Genomic DNA, 22,266 nt, shown 5'->3' with positions numbered 1-22,266 from the left:
CGGGCAGGTCCATCCTGGAGAAAGGGGAAGAACGCAATCAGAACTGCTCCACTGGGCTTCCCTGGTGGCTCAGGGATTAAGAGTCTGTCTGCCGATACAGGGGACACAGGTTCGAGCCCTGGTCCGGGAAGATCCCACCTGCCGCGGAGCAGCTAAGCCCGTGCGCCACAACTACTAAGCCTGCGCTCTAGAGCCCGCGAGCCACAGCTACTGAGCCCGCAGGCCACAACTACTGAGCCCACGGGCCACAACTACTGAAGCCCACGCACCTAGAACCCGTGCTCCGCAACAAGAGAAGCCACCGCGATGAGAAGCCCGCGCACCACAACAAAGAGCAGCCCCCGCTCGCCGCAACTAGAGAAAGCCCGCACGCAGCAACCAAGACCCAACGCAGCCAAAAATAAATAAAAAAACCAAAAAAACAAAACTGCTCCACAATAGCACGCGGGCTATGACCCAGGTCACCTGCCCAGGCTCTCGCTCTATGGGCAGAGTACAGTCCACAGCCAAGAGCTTCTCAATTAGGCATTGGTTGGGATGACTTTTCTAGAAAACTGACCTTTTCTAGAGTCTAAAGTGAAAGTGACCTTGTGGATGATCTCAAGCCACCAACTTTCCCATGCACGAGGGAAACAGCCCAGAGCCACGGGTGCCGGACCAAGCAGAGCAAAGGCCAGGGCCACACCAGAGCTGCTTCTCCTCATTTCCAGCCAGTGATGGTTCTGGAGGCCTCACAACGGAGCTTCATCAGAGGCTTTGGGGGTGGGGGGGAAGCCCTGGTGTTGGGGTCAGACACACCAATTTGGACCTGGCTCAGCCCCTGACTCTTTCAGGAACTTTGCATAAGTTATTTAATCTGTGTGAGCTTCACTTGCCTCAGCTGTTAAAACAGGACAAACTTCTGTGTCACTGGGGTTTTGGAAGGAATGAGTGGGACAGTGCACAATTAAGTCCCCAGCGCGGCACCGCTGTGTCCCAGATGTGAGCCGTACATCCTCTCCTTCCCCGCAGCCCCACGTGGTGTCACCGCTACACATGCCGTCCCCACCGGCAGGCCCGGGCCCGACCTCACGTGCTCTCCTTGCCAGAAACGACCTTCCCTCTCCATCTCTCTGCCTCCTAGGGCTTTTCATCGATGACCAGTTCTACAGCCTCGGGCGTGTCCCTTCCCAGCTCTGAGACTTAGTTTTCTCATCTGTAAAGTGGGAACAGTGATGCCTGCTTTATAAAACGGTGAGGATGAAACATGTCAAACAACAGACGTGTGGTTGGCACTCGAGATACGACAGACGCGAGTCGTTTTTGCTGTAATTCCTCGAGTTTAGCTCAAGACCCGGCTGCTCTGCCAGGCCTAAGTGCCCCCTGGAAATGAGAAACAGTTGACACCTCACAGGTCTCGGGTCATTTCCAGGGCTGGTCATGTGTCACCTCCGGGCTGTGTGGTGACGGCACCCGTGGGCCAGAGGTGGCCCAGCAGAACCCGGGAGGACCGAGTGTGACCCTCACTGCTGAGCTGTCGTGGCCGCCGGCCGCCAGCCCGCTCTCCAGCAGTGTCACCAGAGGCGTCACTGTCCCTGCCAGTGAGACTGAAGTCTCGTGAGGGGCCACCACCCTGTCCCTCCTGTTATTCAGGAACGTGCCTAGCACCTGCTCAGCTGCAAATTGGCAGGAGTCTTGCCTGAGGTCCTCCCTCGGGGGGCCGGGGGGACGCGGGCGAGGTCCAGGCTGAGGGCCGCGGAGAATTAGGCAGAACGCACCGTCTCCCCCCTTGCTCTCTCCCCATGGAGACGGAGGCGGGGCCACAGCCTCGGGCCAGGGGCCCGGGGTCCTGCCGCGGAGCGAGGCGCCCCGGGGGGTTCCACGCCTCTGGTCGCTCGGTGCAAAGCGGGGACGAGGCGCGAGCGCGGGAAGGGCCGGGCTTTGGGCTCAGCGCACGAACGTTCCCCATCGCTCCTGGGGTGGCCTCGGGCCACACCGCGCCTGGGGGCCGAGCCCTCCCGCCGGGAACACAGGACCTCACCCGCCGCCCGCCGGGGCCGCCGAGGAGAGCGGGCCGGCCCTGCTGCCGCCCTGACGTCCAGGACCCTCGGGCTGAGCGGCTGCCGGCCAGGGCGGCCCGGGGCCGAGGCGACAGCGGCGCCCCACGCCGAGGGGCCCGGAGCCGGCAGACAGAGCCCGAGGGTCCCCCCGGCCCAGGCCCGAGCAGGGCCACAGGTGGGGGTCGTGCTGGGACGCCCTCGCTGTGCCCCTCACCCTGCCACGTGGGTCCAGGGGGACCACTGCCCCGGGATGGCTGTCCCTCGGCCGCTGCGGCATCCGGGGAGACCCGATCGCGGCCCCCCTGCCGGCCAGGCTGAGGCCTCTGTGCCCTCGTCACCGTCCCCGTGGCACACGTGGCACAGGACAGTCAGGGAGGCGGGGTCCAGGGCCCCCGGAGGAGGTGAGCCGGGGAAGGTTCTCACCCACGTGGCCTCCGGCTCTCACCTGAGAGGCACCTCCACTCCGTCTGCCCGGCTCGGAGGCGGCCCCGCTGGGTCCCCGAAGCCTTGGCGGCCGAGTCTATCCACTGGCCGCAGGAGATCACCCCTATCCTAACAGGACCCCAGGTGCTGTCCAAGGCACCCCGACCAAGGCACAGGGCCGCCGCCATTCCTGCCCCGACGTCAGCGTGAATGAGGATGAGGCAAATGCCTCCCCCGAGGCTCCTGCCGGCAAGTGGCCACCAAGGTGGGGGTCGAACAATCATGGAGAAGGGGCTGGAATACAAAGGCCCGAGGGCGGGGTTCCCACTCACCCTGTCTACACTTGATGCCCGCCTTTTACCCCAAAGTCCGTGAACCTAGAGGAACCCACCACTACCCACAGGGTATCTGGAAGTAGGCTTCAAAGTAACTTGTATCGTGAAAATCTAAGGTATTGTGCAATGCTGTCTATGAACTAGGCCATTTCTTTTCTTACATGTTTACGGTTCCAAAAGAAATTATTGGTGACTTCTTTTACCCTGTAAACCCTGCCCTCCCAGAGGCAGGGGAGCTGTTTTTCCAGCTGGCCTTGTCTCTGCAGACCTGTTTCATCCACTATGGACATAAGAGCAAATGTCAGGCGTCTCTTAGGACCCAGCTCTGCTTTTGGATGAGATTTTTCAAAGGTAATAAATATTCATTCTTACAACTAGGACATTTTAGGGACCCCTGTCTACTTCCCAAGGTTACCATGAGAATTTAAGTAGAATGTATGAAAAGCACTTAGCACATTGTCTATCAGACAGTAAATAATAACGGAGCTATTCTAATTATTATGAATGGGGCTTTTATTTGAATATGGGTATGGCTGATAATTTCAGAATTTTGTCAGCTGTGAAACCCTTTATTGATTAAATATTTTTGCCCTAGTTTAGTGAAGACAGATACACATGGCAGGACTATGCATATAAATGTATGTTTTAGGAAAGAAAGATTTCTACGAGGTAAGAGAGACAGTAACAGGGCATGGATGGATATTAGAGAACACAAGAAGTCATGTATCAAAGTCAGCCGTCTCTGGGACGAAGTGAGAGAGTGGCAGGGACATATATACACTACCATGTGTAAAATAGCTAGCTAGTGGGAAGCAGCCGCATAGCACAGGGAGATCAGCTCGGTGCTTTGTGACCGCCTAGAGGGGTGGGATAGGGAGGGTGGGAGGGAGACGCAAGAGGGAGGGGATATGGGGACACGTGCGTGCATATGGATGATTTGCTTTGTTGTACAGCAGAAACTAACACACCATTGTAAAGCAATTATACTCCAATAAAGATATATTAAAAAAAAAAAAACAAAGTCAGCCGTCTCCTAATTAACTAGGAGGCTTCAGGGCAGACGCTGGTTAAAGAGTTTATTATGCCATTGAATAGGAGGTCACCAGCTCAAAAAGTGCGAAAGGACTCTTCAGAGAAGGTCCCCAAGATTCTGGATTCAACATTAAAGAGGTGAAGAGAGGTAATTCAGTATTGCCTGAGAATTCTGATTGATTGTAAATCATATTTTTTTATACATGTGCACGTATATACATACATACATCTCATTAATATGAACTCAGGTTTCTACATCCTGTACATTCTTTTGAACGTATTATACTCCTAATAAAGTCCCACCAACATTGATGATCACAGTTCAAACTGGCTCTGGTTGGCATCACTACTCGCCCCTCTGCCTGTGAGATCTGAATCCAGTCCCCATGCTTCCTTGGTCGTCATGGTCATTTCTGTAAAGTGAGCCAGAGTGCTTGACTCTCTCCCTCTCCTTGGTTTTTCCAACTCAAGCTTCCCTATCGTATCACTGCCTTGAGCTATTTAGAAACTGATCTGATATTGGGACTATTAGTCTTAACCTACAGTGGGACATTATTCAGGAGATTACAAGATTGTTCTTGTAACAACTCGGGGAATTATCTTGTTTCCTATCCACTGCTGGAAATTAACTGCAACCTTCTTAAAAAGTCTCATTCTTTTGCTGTCAGCATTTTTCATGTGTCTTCTGAGGCCATTATAAACACACTGCCTTTCAACACAATTCATCCCAAGTAATTCCCTCTGGGAAGAATGAAAGGAGCAGACAGAAGTGACAAGATTTTAGCTCTTCATTAGAAGCCAACGCAACAGCGCACACCTATTTCCAATAACTATTTGGAAACACTGTACCACACAACATTAACCGATTACATTCATTTAGATACACCAGATAGAGGATTTTTCAATTCCTGCAGATTTTAAGACTTTACTGGTTAGTAATGATAAAAAAGCGTTGACATTTAACTAGTCATCATGGTACCATATGGAATTATGTTCAGAGAATATTGCTAAACAAAATAACCTATGTGCCTAGTATTGATAAAATTTAACATTTTTTAATTTGGAAAAACTTACAGATTAAAAAAAAAATCCCCCTCTCCCCACACAGAAAATGGTTTGATGTAGCATCCACTCTAAGCCCAACCCACAATGAACACATTTCAATATTGTCCTGTTTGCCTCAGATTGCTGTTCCTTGGTTGCGCTTTACTGTCTTGAACATCAATTCCTGGATGGTCCTTCCAAATAGTAACTTCCCTATCACTTATTTTATTATTATTATTATTATTTTTTTTTTTTTGCGGTACGCGGGCCTCTCACTGTTGTGGCCTCTCCCGTCGCGGAGCACAGGCTCCGGACGCGCAGGCTCAGCGGCCATGGCTCACGGGCCCAGCCGCTCCGCGGCATGTGGGATCTTCCCGGACCGGGGCACGAACCCGCGTCCCCTGCATCGGCAGGCGGACTCTCAACCACTGCGCGCCGCCAGGGAAGCCCGCAGCAAGTGCTTTTAATCTTCCTGGTTCCAGGTGAGTTGCCTCTCGGAAGAACATGCCAGCAATGCATGGCGTCACCAACAGCTGTCATCCGTGTAGGTCCTCGGGGCGTCATCGTGCTCTGCGAAAACCTGAACGAGGGACGTGGCAGGGTGGCCGTGTCCAGCAGTATCACCTACTTCCTAAGATGTCTTTGGCTTTGCTGGATTCTTCACCATCTCTCCTTGCACCCTAAGTAGGCTCCTTTGGAAATAGCTGTGTCAGCTCAGCCCTCGCAGGTGCTCCGTGATATTTTGTGAGGTGAATGTGCAATGCTGGCTGCAGCTGTAGAAAATATGGGGAACAACAATCACACCCCCGAAATCTTCAAGTGACAGTAACTGTGCTGCTAGCTCTTGAGATCGCCTTTCAGCTAGAAGGTCAAACTGTAACCACCACCACCAAGAATAAAATCAAATCAGCCAAAGCAGGCACAGGACAAAGCCCCGTAGATATTCTTCAGACACCATCCAGGGTTCCAGAATGTTCTCCGTCAGCTCCCCACACCCCATACACAGCAGCTCGACAGGGAAATGCTCCTTTACTTCTAGTTCTCTTCAGTGGGTCCTGAATTTGAAACTGCTCTTCCTTCTAAGTTGGGTTCTTTCTTTCTTCATCCTGGTTTCCATTATACAGCAAGAAATGATCTCCAAATGCGCTTACTGGTATGTCCCATTCTGAGCAGTGATTAAGACACTGGGATGGGGTGCGGAGTGGGAAAAACACAACTTTCTTTGGCACCTTCCCCGAAACGAACTTCCAAAGACCTCGTAAAAGATGGAGACAGTCGTGAACAAATGAAAACTGGCTAATTGTCCTGTGATGCAGATGGAAAGTAACTCCAGGATGCATGGACAGAACACAACATAAACGTGATCCTGAATGACTCAAAAATGTTTAATGATAAATATTCCTATGTGCATCAGAAAATAATTATTTAGTCACACATTATACAGCAAGTAAAGCTGAAATAATTTAGGAAGAATTATAAAAATGGGGCTTCCCTGGTGGCACAGTGGTTGAGTGTCCGCCTGCCGATGCAGGGGACACGGGTTCGTGCCCCGGTCCGGGAAGATCCCACATGTCGCGGAGCGGCTGGGCCCGTGAGCCATGGCCGCTGAGCCTGCGCGTCCGGAGCCTGTGCTCCGCAACGGGAAAGGCCACAACAGTGAGAGGCCCGCGTACCGCTTTAAAAAAAAAAAAAAAAAAAAAAAAAAAAAGAATTATAAAAATGAACTTTATGTAAGAACGTATTGTTTTTGGGCTGTGCTGTGCAGCATGCGGGATCTTAGCTCCCTGACCAGGGATTGAACCCGGGCCCCCTGTAGTGGAAGCACAGAGTCTTAACCACTGAACCGCCAGGGAAGTCCCTGTAAGAATGCATTTTTACAACTATTATCCCATTTGACTCTTACTAAACTCTGTGAGGTAAGTAAGTATTCTCTTCATTTTATAGATAAAGGAGGGCTCGAACAGGGAAGGCAATTGTTCTAAATTATAAACATGTAGTGATAAAGCACAGATTATTGTACAGTTGTGATTTCCCTTAGTAAGGGGACTTAGGTGGGATAATTTCAAACATTACGCTCCTCTGTGCCGCTGTAAGGAAAGCCCTCTGAACCTGCTGTTCACCTCCTTTACCAACGTGGGAAGGATGCTGTGCTACCAACCTGAAGGACGGGCACCTCCTTGGCTCTCAGGACCAACGTGGAGTCAGTTTGGAGAGACCATGAGACTTTCCTATGAAAATATGGAGAATCTCTCCTTTTGTGATCTCTGGATTATTTGATCTAGATTTAAAACAAAACCTGTTATCTTTAAATAACTGTGATCATAGTTACGATCATCCACCTTTTTTTTTTTTTTTTTTTTTTTTTTTTTTTTTTTTTTCTTCTTTTTTCGATCATCCACCTTTAAAGGCACTTAAGTAGCTTGAAGTACTGTGTTACATCGTCACTAAGCAGAAAAGAATGGGAGCACTTTTTTCTGCCCGAATTATTAGTTATGTGACTTTGTATTATTTTAATCAAACTCTGAGCTTCAGTTTCCTCATCTGTAAAACTGGGGGCAGGAGGAACCTTCCAAGAACAAGACTTATTTAGCACCGGTTACATTCCATGCACTACATGTCGTGCTTCAGACGCACTGACTTACTGAGTCCTCCGCAACTCTTTGAGGTAAACACGATTAGTATCGCTGTTTTACAGATGAAAAAATTGGGTCACAGAAACTTTAAACTTTAACTTGCCCAAGGTCAGATATCAAGTGGTAAAACCAGGACCCCAAACCTGGCAGTCCGCCTACAGACTTGTTACTCTCAAAGGCCAACAGATCCCCACTGCACGGGATCTATTATGAGGATTGGAGGAGATCATGCCTGTGGGTAAGCACAGTGCCCAACGCATAGTAAGCACTCAACAAGTCTTGGCAAGTATAAAAGCAAAATGAGCTTTTAAAGCAATATACAGTATTCTATCGCTACAGTTGTCAATAAAACATACCTACGTATCACATATATATGAAGTAACTGTAACCAAATAGACCCTTTACCATCCCATGTATCACCGAATAACTTTTGAGATTTGTATTTTCCTTTTTGTTGAAATAAGGAAACACCAATAAGCCCAAGAATATGTCAGAATTTATTCTGAACATACCGTAAGGAGACAAGACTGTTAGTAAATATTCTCTCCTGCTGGGCACGCGGAGAACATCCATAGCAACTTCTTCCACTTTTTTTTCAGATGTAAAGATTCATGTAACTAAAATTGTAGAACATGTCTTTCTTACATATTCACATATAAGATCATGAATTGTCACTAATTTGGATTGAATGACTGACCTGTCTCGTCCCCATCAGTAAACATTTATTGAGAGTTTGCCGCCCACATCAGATTTTCTCCCACACAGTAGAAGGTACTGAGCTTTCTATTTAGAGTGGCCTTCTGAAAAAGTTTTTTTTTTTTTTTTTTTCCTTTCTGCTCAGGATAAAAACCAGGAATCTGTCTCTTTGACCTCAGGCATGAATGAGGTAAAAAATGACCCCCCAGTTGGTAGAAGTAATGGATTTACTTTATCATCCACAAATTGGAAAAGGTGTCAATGAAATCTTAGGGATTATGTCAAATCATAACTACTCTAAACTGACATAAATTAGTGACTGCAGACATGGCACTCCAAAACATCTGAACGAAAAGTTTTAGATTCCGTCAATGCAGATTTTACCTATAGAACATCAAATATCTGAATATTTCCAATGATCAGTTTGGCCAAGTACCGATCTTCAGTCTAATGCTTAGGTGTTAGGTTAAGTCAGTGTGTTTATAATGCCAGTTATACCAAATGGTAACATAATATTCCAAGTTAGCCAATCTTTAATCTAAAAATACGTGTGATTCATAATAAAAACACGTCCCTACCCAAAAAAGAAAACCTACTTATAAGCAGAGATGACATCTGGAATGGGGGCCAAGGAAACCTCTTCCCCATCTGACACTTCAAGAACAAATATGATTAAGGTTACAGTTTAATTTTACTTGAGGGGCAAATTTTTTATATTATTTCTTTGTTTTAATGGTCAATTTATTCAGATCATTTTATCGACATGGACCTATTCAGTGAACATTAAGTATAAACCACATAATATTACTAAGGAAACGATAAAGTTTACGTAATCTGGCTGTAAAGGAGAACTGTACCATTCTAAATGAGAAAAAAATCACACGGAAATGATACATACGAAAGAAATCACTGGTACGTGTGATGTGAGGAGTAGTCAGATTCACACTTGACTCACCAACCTGGCTAATTTCAGGCATCTGACATGTTTCTGTGAGGTCCTAATTATTACAGAATTGTTAAGTAATTAATATTTGCCATACATCTTCTAAAGTATATGGATGAGTTAACCATACATCTTCTAAAGTATACGGATGAGTTAACCATACATCTTCTAAAGAATACGGATGAGTTAACCATACATCTTCTAAAGAATACGGATGAGTTAACCATACATCTTCTAAAGGATACGGATGAGTTAACCAAATATACTGCTTCACAAGTTTGAAGATTTTAATGTATTAAAAGAAAACTTGCCCAATACTTAAGAAAAATTATTATAGCTTTATATATTCAGAACACAAGGCCAGCCATGAAGCCTATTTTATGGAATAAGAGACTGCTGGTGAATTTTTGGGTCACAAAACAGCACAGACATTAGAGACAGTGAAAGATTTTATTTTTTCTTGTACTTTCATCCCAACACACCCTTCTGCGAAAAACATAAAAGCATGCACATTGATTGCATTCTTTTAGAGATAAACCAAGTACCAACTAAGCTGTAAATCAACAGTAGCACAAACAAAAGCTTAAATGATATTATGTGAAAAGATTTACAGGTATACAGGGCTCTTAATTTCATAAAATAATTCAAGTCATATCAATACATGTTAAAAAGAAGCTTCTAATTTTCCAAATATTTTGATACAAAAAAATTTTAAACAAATATTTTATAGACCTTTTGCGAGAATATAAGGATAGTTACAGGAAACATGCTGTTCAAGTGATCTTATGCAGGTCACCTGGCCTTCTTCAAATCAGTTATCATCAGCATGATTCCAATGGTATTGCTCCTTAAAATTTAAATTGAGAACATATCCATGACATTCAAAGTAAGTTACACAACTTACATTTCTTGTGATCCAATTAGAAATAGTTCCTACGTTTAGGACTGTTAAAAAGAGTATTTAATGAAGACATGGGATTGATCTAAACTGTACTTTACAGGGTAAGAGAAAATTGCAGTTTGGCATGAGAACAAGTTTTACCTGCACCCCCATTCATAATGAAGCCAACTGTGTCCTGTGGGAACGTGTGTATCAATACATACACACATACTAACATACACAAACCAATTCACACCACCCAACTCTTCAGAGGGGTTACTTGAAATGGCTTACTCTGGTTCTGGAAAATCAGACCAAATTTCCCTTAATTTGTGTTTCCATTTTGTTTATCATGATTTAAATGGTGATAAAAATCCATTACTCGGAAGCAGAATTGGTATCTTAAATGACCAGCAGGCAATCAAGCTTGAATTGTAACATTAAAAATAGAGCAGATCACACTTTAAAAAAGGTCCTCTTCTAGGGGATTTATTGTTCCATGACTGAAAATTGTGTGATTTGGTTCCTGAAACAAAGCTCTTCTTTTCAGGTGATACAGATGAATTGTGTGGCCCCATTAATTAATACCAATGGGAATGAAACAAATTCACTCCGTCCTGATGGATTAAGTCTGTACTTCACTGGCTTGAGGAAGGTGATTTCTTGACATAAGACGAACGCAAAATGCCTTTGCTGTGGATGGTGGGCTGCTCACGAGAGCTTACAAGGCTCAACTCCGCATCAGGACCGACGCTGGCTGGCGACACAGCGCTTTCCCGTGAGCCCCTGTGCCAGCGCCGGGCAGCACCCCTGCCGGTGATCCAAAGGAAAAGAACTCGAATACAGTGGAAACCGACCACGACGACATAAACAGAATGATTTGGGGATTACATAGTTTGCTAAACCCAAGAGTAACAGGCAAAAGGCACATGCTAATAAACCTAGTCAGGTGTTTGAGAGCTCCCACCATCTCAAATATCTATGGACTCAGGTCCAGCAAAGGTTCACACTGATTATTTCGATATAAAAAATAACAGGAAATCTTAAGGTTTTCAAGTACTTATGGCACAAATGTCATGAAGTGCTAGGAGCTTAGCTTAAATCTTCAAAAAGCTGAGCAATGTAAAGTTCTGCTACCATGAATCAGGACCACAATTTTAACTTAAACTTAATTCTTGTATTTTTATACATTATTCTTTTGTATAGAGTACAGGGTGTGCAAATGAAGCTGTTTCAGTAAATACCAGAGATGCTAATCACTTTGCCAACATAAAGTGAACTCAGCTAACACAATACAATACAAGTCCTCGCTAACCAGAGCGCCCCTCACCAGCATTCCTCAGCCTCTCCTCGTGTCCTTCTCCATACTTAACTACAATTTCTTTCATCGACTTGGAGAAATTAAACACAAGGCAGAATATTACACAGTTGCAAGACACTACATATTTCAGTGATAAGAGTTTGGACCAGTCAAGTTGTAAAAAACTGAAGAAAACAAATACAGTGAAATATACTGCCAATTGATGTTCACGAATGCAGCTATCGGAATTACAAAACAGTAACAAAATATATAATCCTAACAGTCTTCTGGAGTTGACATTAGTTCATAGGAAATGCCAACTATAACATAAACTCTGTTTATCTTTTCCCTTTCCAGCAGCTTCTGGACTAAAGTTGTAAAACCATGTATGTTTGCCCAAGACCAACTGCATATCGGCTTTAGTCAGAAATTCTATTTCATCCAATGTTCAATCAACAAGGCTTTATTTACACTTCTTATTAAATTCAGGAACAATCGGATGCAATGTGCAGCCGCCAGTAATAAACAACGTAGCACATCCCACTGCCTGGAGACAGCTACGCGTTTACGCTTTAATACTAACCCACAAGCAGCCAATTAAGGTTCCGTAAATCCACGTTTTTACATATAGTTTCCTTCCAGCCTCGGTCATAAGCATACCAGCAGTCAAACCACTTAAGATCAAGAATGATGGGAAGGTCTTCTTGAGACTTAGTTTAGAATTAACACTTTCTCCGGGAAATTTGTTTCTTCTTTCCGGATCCAGTGAATCATAGAATTCTATAAGCAATCTATGGCCAGAATGAAAAAAAAAAGTGTTAACTTTCAGGTTTAGCCATTTCAATATCGTAATTCAACAAATATTTATTGGCTGCCTATTATATGCTGGAGAAGTTATAGGTCCTTATAGGAAACACCCAGAGAGTTGGTTTAAGTGGAGTTTCTAGACATTAAAAATATCTTTAATATGCTCTATGATTAATGTATAGGAATTATATGTAATATGTAAAGACAGATGGTTTCAAGTAACTTTATGGGGATGTTTTTTAAACTTTAGATCTTTAAAACTTCACAGGGTCCTGACACGCACGCGGGCTTTTTCTCTGCCTCCCGCCCCCCACCCCCTGCCGTCTTTACCCCTCCAGACACTCCTCCACGCAGCTCCTATTCTACCACAAGTCAGAGAAAAGACCAGCAGCTCTTATAGATGGAGAGTTACCCCCCAGCGCCCCTATTCGCATGGAATTACAACAGCAGGTAAAAGAAGGAAAAGCAGCATAGCTAATGCAGTTTCCTTATTTTAAAAATGTAAAGTTATAATAGCAGAATACACTCAACATAAAAATCTGAAACACAAAGTACAAAAAGGGAAAGTCTTTCTGTTGCCTTTCAACTCACACTCCCTAGAGAAAATCACTGTTTTAAAACATCCAGACTCATTCTAAATATACATATAAACACCTATAACACAAAATACATAGGATATTAATCATATTGTTCAGGGTTTTTTTTCTGATAACAGATTTTCATGTCAAAACACATAAATCGTACTTCTAAAATTTCTTCCATATCCAAAGTGGGTAGCGCTGATTAATTGGTTTAACACATTGTCATGCACAATTGAGAGTCAATGAAATACAGAAATTTGTTCATAAACTTCATATAGTTTCATTTTCAACACAGCACATTTTTTTTTTTTTTTTTGTGGTACGCGGGCCTCTCACTGTTGTGGCCTCTCCCGTTGCGGAGCACAGGCTCCGGACGCACAGGCTCCGGACGCGCAGGCTCAGCGGCTATGGCTCACGGGCCCAGCCGCTCCGCGGCATGTGGGATCTTCCCGGACCCGGGCACGAACCCGTGTCCTCTATATCGGCAGGCAGACTCTCAACCACTGTGCCACCAGGGAAGCCCCAACACAGTACATTTTTAATAGCTTTCACTTGTTAAAGTTAATCTAGGAGGGTTAATTAGGAAATATTTTACTGCCATACAACAAGGAGAGGAGAAACAATGGCAGTTTCCTGAGAAGAAGCATTTTAGGAGACTAAAACACAGGTAAAATTTCTGAACATAAACAGAATTTTGGAAGTATTTTTTTCTTGCGGCTGCATTGGGTCTTTGTAGCTGCACGTGGGCTTTCTCTAGTTGCAGCGAGCGGGGGCTACTCTTCGTTGCGATGCACGGGCTTCTCATTGCGGTGGCTTCTCTTGTTGGGGAGCATGGGCTCTAGGTGCGTGGGCTTCAGTAGCTGTGGCTCGTGGGCTCAGTAGTTGTGGCTTGCAGGATCTAGAGCGCAGGCTCAGTAGTTGTGGCGCACGGGCTTAGTTGCTCTGCGGCATGTGGGATCTTCTCAGAACAGGGCTCAAACCCGAGTCCCCTGTATTAGCAGGCGGATTCTTAACCACTGCGCCACCAGGGAAGCCCTGGAAGTATTTTCTAAAGCCTTTAAAAACCATTCTTTTCAATGTGGTCTTAATAAATTTAAATGGTGCATCCTATAACTCACAGATCCATTTTTTTCAGAAAGAGGAAAAAAAGTATAGATGTTTAAAACACATCTTTCAAAAATCAAAAAGGATAAAAGTTCCACTGAAAACAAAACGAATAGTAAATAAATAATATATGCTGAAGTTTTCATCCACGGAAATTCAATTTCTAAGTATTATATCTAAACCTAAGAACCCAGTTTTTATCTTCCTGAAAGGAGAAGAAAATTCTAAAATTTCTACCTTTAGAAATCTGTGTAAATCACAGGGAGACTAACAGGCTCACCCTCATCTGACCTCGAGCTCCGCCTTTGCCAGAGGCGTCCAGAGGCCCCGCCTGAAACTTAACTCACAGCAACTCTCAGCCAGGGGCCAACACTGCACGAGCTCCCAAGTCATGTTATTGGTGGGAGAAACACAAGGCCAACCCCAGAAACGGTTTAGGTCCCAAACTACTAAAAGCAAAAGGACACTTTTTTCGTGACAATGTCAACTGCCCCTTCTTCTTCCAACAAATACACTGGAGTCAGTTCCACATACACGTGAGACACCATCCTCCACCCCACAGCCCGATTCTCTACACACCGCCGGCCTGCCGGCCTGCCCTCAGCACGCACACACTCCCCTGGACCCGGGAGGGTGGGCCTGGGGCATCTCAACAGTACAAAGCTTTCTGTGTGTCTCTCTCTTCTTTAAAAAATTTTATATCTTTTTACACAAATTATCGAAATGCAGTAAATAACAAAGGACAGCCCCCATAACAAGATCTTTCACAGTGACTTGTAACAGTCAAGTTTAAAACATGGACAGAGGAGGCATGGAATGAGATCTGAGTTGAGTTCATAAAAGACTTTCTTAAGATAATAAAACTGTTTACATTCGTCTCACGCTGTTTACTATAGTGACTGTGCTGAGCCACTGTTTCTGAAGGGCTAGAACTGTCGTTACTCACTTATCTTTTATTTCAAAACGTTCATGAAGCCATCTTTTCATGTATATTTGTTCTTCCGGGACATCTTTTTTGTCTATACGATCGATGTGAATATGAATTTTTGGACATTCTTTGCAGAGAAATTCTAACAAGAAACAAAAATATTTCATTTTTATTATTTTAGAATTCAGTTACATAAAACGATAAAAATGAGCTTTAAAAAAGTTTAAAAACAATGAAGAACAGATTTTTTTCTTTAGCCAAAAAAAAAAAAAAGAAGAAGAAAACAAAGATCATAAACTGGTGGTTTTGGGTTTCAAGCTGAAGTAGTAATAACTTCCAAGTCTTCCACAGTTAACTAGGTCATGAGTTAGATCAACCAAGCGTGACTTTCCATACAACAACCTTTAGTAGATTCGACAGGCAGCCCAGGGTCAGGAGGCTGGCCTCTACTAGAAGCACGGACCCACCCTCCGAAGGGATCCCCAGATGCCAACCACCATCAGACCCACCAATCCCCTTCACGGGGCCACCAGCCTCCGGTCCCAAGCCTCGGGCTTGTCGCGCGTCCTCGCCGCTCCCACTGGGCGGTGAGCCCCACAGGGCAGGGACGGGTGTCGCTGGCAGCACTGGGTGCACAGGGGCACTTAACCCCTCGGTCCTAGTGCTGGGCCGGCCCGGGCCCTGCCTCCACGGCTCCACAGTCCTCCCCGCTCCTCTGTGACTTGCCAGTGGTTTCTACTCACTGGTACTCCTTGCTTTCCTGATCCTTGCTGTATTTTAACGTATTCTACGTGGTTCGGGAACCAAATTTCTTTCCGTGGAATAGCTATGAGCCCTTCAATAATTACAGCTCCCAAAACATGCTAATCTGAAAAAAGCAGATGGTCCTTTTTGCAGCCCACATGGCACAAGGGATAAGGTCAGGATTTATTCCAAGATAAGACAGAACTTTGAGTCCGGAAATACCCTTTTCTGCAGGTGGCTTTCTGTGGAGACATGAGCATATTAACATACTTAAATTCCTGGAGAACAAGGAAATATTGCTACGAGACTTAAGGGAAGACTATGTTCCCTGGGTGGGTACGCAAGTAGGAGGCCGAGACCTTTTATCTCAAGCCGATATGTGTCCAAAGACGTGTTCTGAGAAGCGGTGACTAGTGTGCTGCAGAGTTGGAGGAAGACCGTAAGCTAACCCTTAGAGAAGGTTCCGCCTCTGGACCACACACACCTCTTTCTGCCACGTGCTCGCCACAGCTGCTCTGAGCAACATGCTGCACTTCGGTCGTCAAAAAGTCTCTCATTTTTTCTACACTTTTAGGAGTGAATTGGCTTTGATGATAAATGTGCAAAAACACTGCCACAGGGAAGATTTCACTTTTTCAATATTTTTCTCTTAATTTTCCTCAAGTTCCATTTCCCTTTAAATCAAAGACTGGCTTAAGGAGTGCTTTCAGGAGCAGAACTGGGCGTGGGCCAAGAGCACAGCCAGTGAGCCAGCGGCCTGGGTTCTGAGCCCATACCAGCCCTGCGCATACCTGTCAGCCTCTCTGTGCCTGCTTCCACGTCCGTACGAGGGAGGTGACAGCAGCAGCCCCTGCCTGAGGTTGTCACGAGCTACGTTATTATGAAGGGAAACAAGACGTTGCCGACCACGGAAAGCCACCTCCTCTGATTCCTCTTTGCAACGTGAGGGTGTTGGGAGCACGTGGGACAGGACCCCACACACGCGTGCGCTCCAGGTGACTGACCAGAATCTGCTGGCCGCACGTGACTTCTCACCTCACCCTCCTATTTCTATTTCTGATACATAAAAACGCAGATGCCGACACCAACTTTCCTACCTTCACTTAATTACCTACGCCTGCCCCTCAACATTTCTGTTAATTAAGTGGTCATCCAACTGACACTGCGTTTATCCTTGATACTCCAAGTCCCATGCACAGACGTACAGAGTCCACAAGGAAACGAAACCGACTGCACTTCCAGCGTCAGGAACGAATGCTTGTGAACTCAAGTGTTTGGGACGTGTCAGCAGGGCCTCTAGTAAGATGCAGGCGTGAGGAAAGGGCCCTGAAGTTCGCATGGGTGCTTTTAGGTTTTCCCACCTAAAATGTACACGGTACTGTGGTATTTACACCACGCTTTCGTGCAGGTCACTTCACCGGACCGTCGTGCACCTCTCTAGGCAAGGACTGCTGTCTCCCCGTGGGGATGAACGAACCAAGGCCCAGTGTCGTCAGCAGTGGAGACAGGCTGGCCCAGGCCCTGTGGTCAGGCATCCAGATACAGACCATGCAAGCACCAGATCAACTCTCAGCGCACCCAGGAGGTTCTCCCACCAAAGATAAGAACTGAGTAGCGAATACTTTCCTCGATAGTCAACAAAGCTTTTGTGTCTATATTAGTAAAAACGCTTTTAGTTGGGGCACATTTCATAGGGCATGAGCAACAATTATCCATAATATTTAGGGAATGTAGGAAAGTACTCAAATTAAGGTGTAACTGTTTTCTAACTATAGCTTTTCCAGCAGGTCCCTAGAGTATATTGATACGCTAGGGCCAAACAGAAAGTCTTCCAAGTATCCACACATGTCACAAGGTCTAGTCTCTGCAGAGACCGAGTCCCGAGTGCCCTGTGCCTGGGGAGCCTAGCGAGAAAGGCAGAGCACAGACAGCGGGGCCCAGGATGTGTGCGGGCTGAGCTGTGCGCCTCTGCACGCCGGGCCCGCGGGTGGTGCCCATACTGCTTACCGTCCGCCTTACAACTGCCCCCTTCCCTCTGAAAACAAAAACAAAAAACCAATATGACCTAAATCCAACAAAAACTGGATAGATACACTGTTGTATATTCACACCAATGAACACTACGTAGCCTTATACAAAAATTACATAAGTGTATATACTGACATGTAAAGAAGTTCATGACACACTATTAAGGGGAAAAAAAGCAGGATATGAAGATATATATACATATATAAAATCTCATTTAAAAAAATACATAAAGGCACATCACGCCAACATACAGACATTACAGAAAAGAAGACTTTGAGGGAAACATCTGAACTGTTTGTTGTCTGGGGCTGCATCTGGACAGGTGAGTTTGTAGAGTTTTTTCCCTTCTTTCCCTCTGAATATGTTCTCTTTTCGTATAAGAAAGTATTAATACAAAAAAGTTACCTAGAACCATATAAAACGCTTAAACAGAATATCAATTGTTGTCCTTTAGCTCACAATTTCTTCTGGTACACCACCCATTTTAAAAACAGGATTTATAAATCGATTACAATCAAACTGCCCTGTCTCACCTCTGCCCAATGGACGCTGTCCACGAAAGCGCTCAGACTTTGCTGAAAAGACCAGATGAACCACAAGAGGACGCCCAGATGGCTCTGAGCCATACCCACATTCCAATGAAACAGACCACGAAACGGGAAGGACACGGTTCTCTACCTGCCGTCGCCCTCTCTGACACGAGGCCTCATGAGACCCACGCTACGAGGCGCTGGCCACCGCAAGGACCCCTGCAGGGTCACCAGCACGCAGCTTCAGCCCCGCTGCAGCGAGCCCGTTAGCAGTCTGCAGCACAGCTGAGGCCACCCAGGTAACTGATGGAACCTCGGTCCTCCTACAGGGCTTTGAGAAACACCGGTCTACGGCATACCTATGAACGATCTAGCAACTTTATGGAAAAACATTTTAATTGGGCTATCAAATATGAATATTAAATAACAGCCCACTGTGTACGGAGATGGCATTTAATACTTATTCAACTCAGCCACAAGGTACCTACAATATTCCAAGTTATGGAATTTTATACTTAACCCTACTTACACCTAAATTTAAAGTGAATCTTAATTTATACTAGACTAAGTAGAGCAGCGTATCAATCAGTTTATGTAATAATGAGAGTTTTTCAAGCTACAGGTCTCAACTCACAATCAAAATCAACACACAACAGATGTCATCTCTTACGTGCACAGGTATACTTGTAGAGTAATGTCTCAGCAGTGGGAATGCAAATGCTCCTGTAACTTTGACAGACATTGTCTGGACAACTTCTACAGAGGTTGTACTGTATTGCACTCCTATCAGCAAAGTATGAAAGTCTCTGAGATACTTTAATCTCACCCACAGGGCCTGTTATCTAACCTGTTAATGGGGATTTTTGCCAGTCTGATAGTAAAAAAATGGTATCTCATTATACGTTTTAATTTGAATTTTTCTTATTATGAATGAGGTTGAACAATTTTTTTCTGTGAACTGTCTGTTCTTGCCCTTTACCCATTTTTCTGAGTTACTACTGATCATATCAATTTATAGGAACACTTTGTACATTAAGGAAATCAGCCTTTTTCTCTGCAACCCTCTGCTTGCCTTTTGGTTTTACTCTGCTGTAGTCTTCCTTGCGGAAATATTTACTCTTAATTGACGAAATGACACATTTTGTTTTCCACATGGCTTCTGAGTGTGACAGCTAGGAAAGCCAGCCTTTTCAAAAACAGAGACCCTCCGTCATGAATACACAAAGCCCCGTCGGCTACGGTGCAGAGCAAGTGGAGCAACGAGATGGGGCGCCGGGTCTGGAGCCCGGGAGACACAGCTGAAAATGGTTTGCCTCCAAAGGCACTTCTGATCTACCTGGGCGGGGGCTGATTAGCCACATGGCAAGTGCTAATCTTACGTGCACTTTGTGCCACGGGAGTGGAGAGCAAGAGGAAGCTTCATGAGCTAGCAAGCAGAGGAGCAAGGGAAGCCTTCATGGGGACAAGGTTGCAGACCTGGGTGAGAGCAACAGAGGGGAAGGTGGCCTGGCCTACACGCGGCCCTCGGTCAGAGCCCGCGTGGAGGTGCAGGAGGGTTTCAGTGACAGCGAGGAAAGCGGTCCCACCCAGCAAGCAGCACAGAGTAGGAGGAAACGATGTGAAGGTGGGGCTTAGGGACCAGGATGCTGAGTCCCAGGACGCCAGCGCTGATCCCGTGGGCGTGGCCCAGCCCACGAGTTCCTAGGACTGGATGGTGACATGATAAAGCAGCATTTTTAAAAGGTTATTATGGGAATTAGATCTGGTTTTCATAAACAATAAAAATGTGTTTAATCTTACTTTTTGAACGTTTGATAAACGGATGGCAATACTGCTGAATAACTAAATGCACTGTCCTCAAATGTAGAACTGGGTGAACGACTCCTTCCATGGTTAAAAAAGAAAAAAAAGTATTATATGTTGCCTTTTCTGTAAGAGGGATGGACAGTAAATTTGTACACACGATACACAAGAAAGGAAGAAAAGTGGTTACCGCTGCGGAGGGGAAGGGGGAGACCAGGTGGATGGGGACAGGGTGGAAACAGGCCGTTTCACTGTACACTTTATATACTTTTGATTTTTAAACTGTATGATGTATAATATATGCCAAAGAATTACACTTAAAATAAAATTTAGAAAGCGTGAGCTTCCGGCTTTACTCGGAGTTGAAGGCGGTCATGAGAGCGGTCAGTCGGTCTTGCTTTAGGTGCAGCTGCCCCAGGTCTGACCTCCTCCCGCCACCATCAAATTTGCCACCTTTTAGTCCCTTCCTGCCTCAGCCCTCTGTCCGCTCTCCCAACATCTGGGAGCTACCCTCTGTGCCCCTGAGCACGTTCTGTACAGCTGCCTTCAAGAGCTGCTATGGAGAGAAGCACCCTGACAAGCAAGCTAGTCCCACGGCCGGCAGCTGCCAAGGCGAAGCGTGAGGCCCCCAGCAACCGACACCCTGAGGAGCGGACGGCAGCTCCACACGCTTCCTGCGCCCACCCCACGTTCAAACGTCGACCGCAATCACGAGTGTCTGTGGGTATGTCTAACTAAAACATTCTGCTTGCTTACGATTCTAGTTTTTCCTGGTTATTCTGACATAAACAGTAGCTCAAAGGTCCCTAATACCTAGCACATGGCTGAAAAAAAGAAAAAGTCACGTAACTGTCAGTGACGCTAGATGTCACCAATGTTATATGAAAAACACATACAAAGATAGACACTGAGCATCAGTGCACACCTCAGCGCTGCTAGGTTGCACTCTCCTGTCTCACTCCTTCCTTAGATTCACCTCGGCGCTGCTAGGTTCCACTCTCCTGCCTCACTCCTTCCTTAGATTTATGTAACTTTTCCATTTCTTGGTGTAAACCTTGGGAGGAAAGAGGCTGAGTTAATGATATTGGGCAAGTTCAAGGACTAACAGGACAGCCAAGAAGTACCAAACTTAGCAGGACTAATGAAATTTCAACTGTTACAGATTAATAAAAAATATGTGAGAAATACAAGTATATATACTTGGAAACCATATCAATGTAATGTAATAGAATACACCTACCTTTTTTAAAAAATAAACTCTACCTGGGTAAACATATATGACTCACTCGAAACCAACTTACCAGCCATGGACGGCGCTTCTTTCCGCTGCCCTTTATCATCCACAGTCCCCTCAAAGGCCACTGTAACATCATAAATTGCATCTAAGTAATTCTTCATAGAATCAAAAGCAACATGAGTTGCCTTTATTCTTGGTGTCAGCACATGTTTTAATACTGGAAGGCCTAGAAAAGAAGTTGATCCAGTGTGGCCATAAATTAGTTACAGAACACCTTGGAAATAGAACATAACATCTAAATTGCTTTTAAGTTTCCACTAATAGACCAGTATATACTTTCGGTTAAATCTCATACCTATAGGACGTTAAGAAAGTTTAGACAGCACTCTCACATGACTTTCTCAATTTAAATCAACATTCATTTAATACACATTTATTAAACATCTACATGTATAAGACCCGGTGGGAAGCTGTTGGAAAACCTGCCCTCAAGAAGCTTATGGCCTCTCAGAAACCCTTTGATTTGGAAAACTCTGACAAGAGTAAACATATGATCCTCATTTCTGGCAACAGAATAAAGGTGGTAGCACCTTGCCCATGGTCACTCAAGATTCAGGAACAATTCCCTAATTTCTGACTCCAAGTCCCTGATTCTTTCAGTTCTATTTCTACTCAAATAGAGGTGCAGTGGGAACCTAAATGACCCCCACTGTGTACAATATTTGAACTAAGAGCTGATGTGGTCTATATAACATGAAATACTGGCCTGACTTTTAGGGTAACCAAAGAATCTAATTCCTCGGTAAACTTTTAAAAAAATCTGAACTCTAATTCACATACCATAAAATTCACCATTGTAAAGTATACAATTCAATGGTTTTTAGTTTATTCAAAGAGCTATACAACCCTCACCACTAACAAATCCCAGACCATTTTCACCACTCCAAAGACACCTTTCAGCCACGGCAGACACTGCTCCCCGGCACACACCCACCCCACTACCACAAATCAACTTTCGGTCTCTATGGATTTCCCGATTATGAACATTTCACGTAAATGAAATCACAGCATGTGGACGTTTGTGTCCGGCACATACATCAGTACTTCATTACTTTTTCTGGCTGAATAATGTTCCATTGTATGGATATGCCACATCTTGTAAATCCACTGACTAGCTGA

General features: G+C 45.1%; 1 protein-coding gene across 1 annotated transcript in view; it reads right to left on the bottom strand.

Moving 5' to 3' along the window:
• Positions 1–11,823: 11,823 nt before the first annotated feature.
• AGPAT5 (1-acylglycerol-3-phosphate O-acyltransferase 5) overlaps positions 11,824–22,266 on the bottom strand; it is a 59,780-nt gene continuing 49,337 nt past the window's right edge. Inside the window, exons 6-8 of the mRNA XM_065900004.1 lie at positions 21,152–21,313; positions 14,764–14,887; positions 11,824–12,116 (exon numbers count right to left, since the gene is read on the bottom strand). Of these exons, the coding sequence (XP_065756076.1) occupies positions 11,891–12,116; positions 14,764–14,887; positions 21,152–21,313 (512 nt within the window). The 3' untranslated portion in view covers positions 11,824–11,890. The remainder of the gene's footprint in view (positions 12,117–14,763; positions 14,888–21,151; positions 21,314–22,266) is intronic.

The sequence above is a fragment of the Phocoena phocoena genome, chromosome 21, assembly GCF_963924675.1.
Source record: "Phocoena phocoena chromosome 21, mPhoPho1.1, whole genome shotgun sequence".
NCBI lineage: Eukaryota > Metazoa > Chordata > Mammalia > Artiodactyla > Phocoenidae > Phocoena > Phocoena phocoena.
Note: the sequence above shows the minus strand (reverse complement) of the source record. Positions and strands in the feature narration are given on the sequence as shown.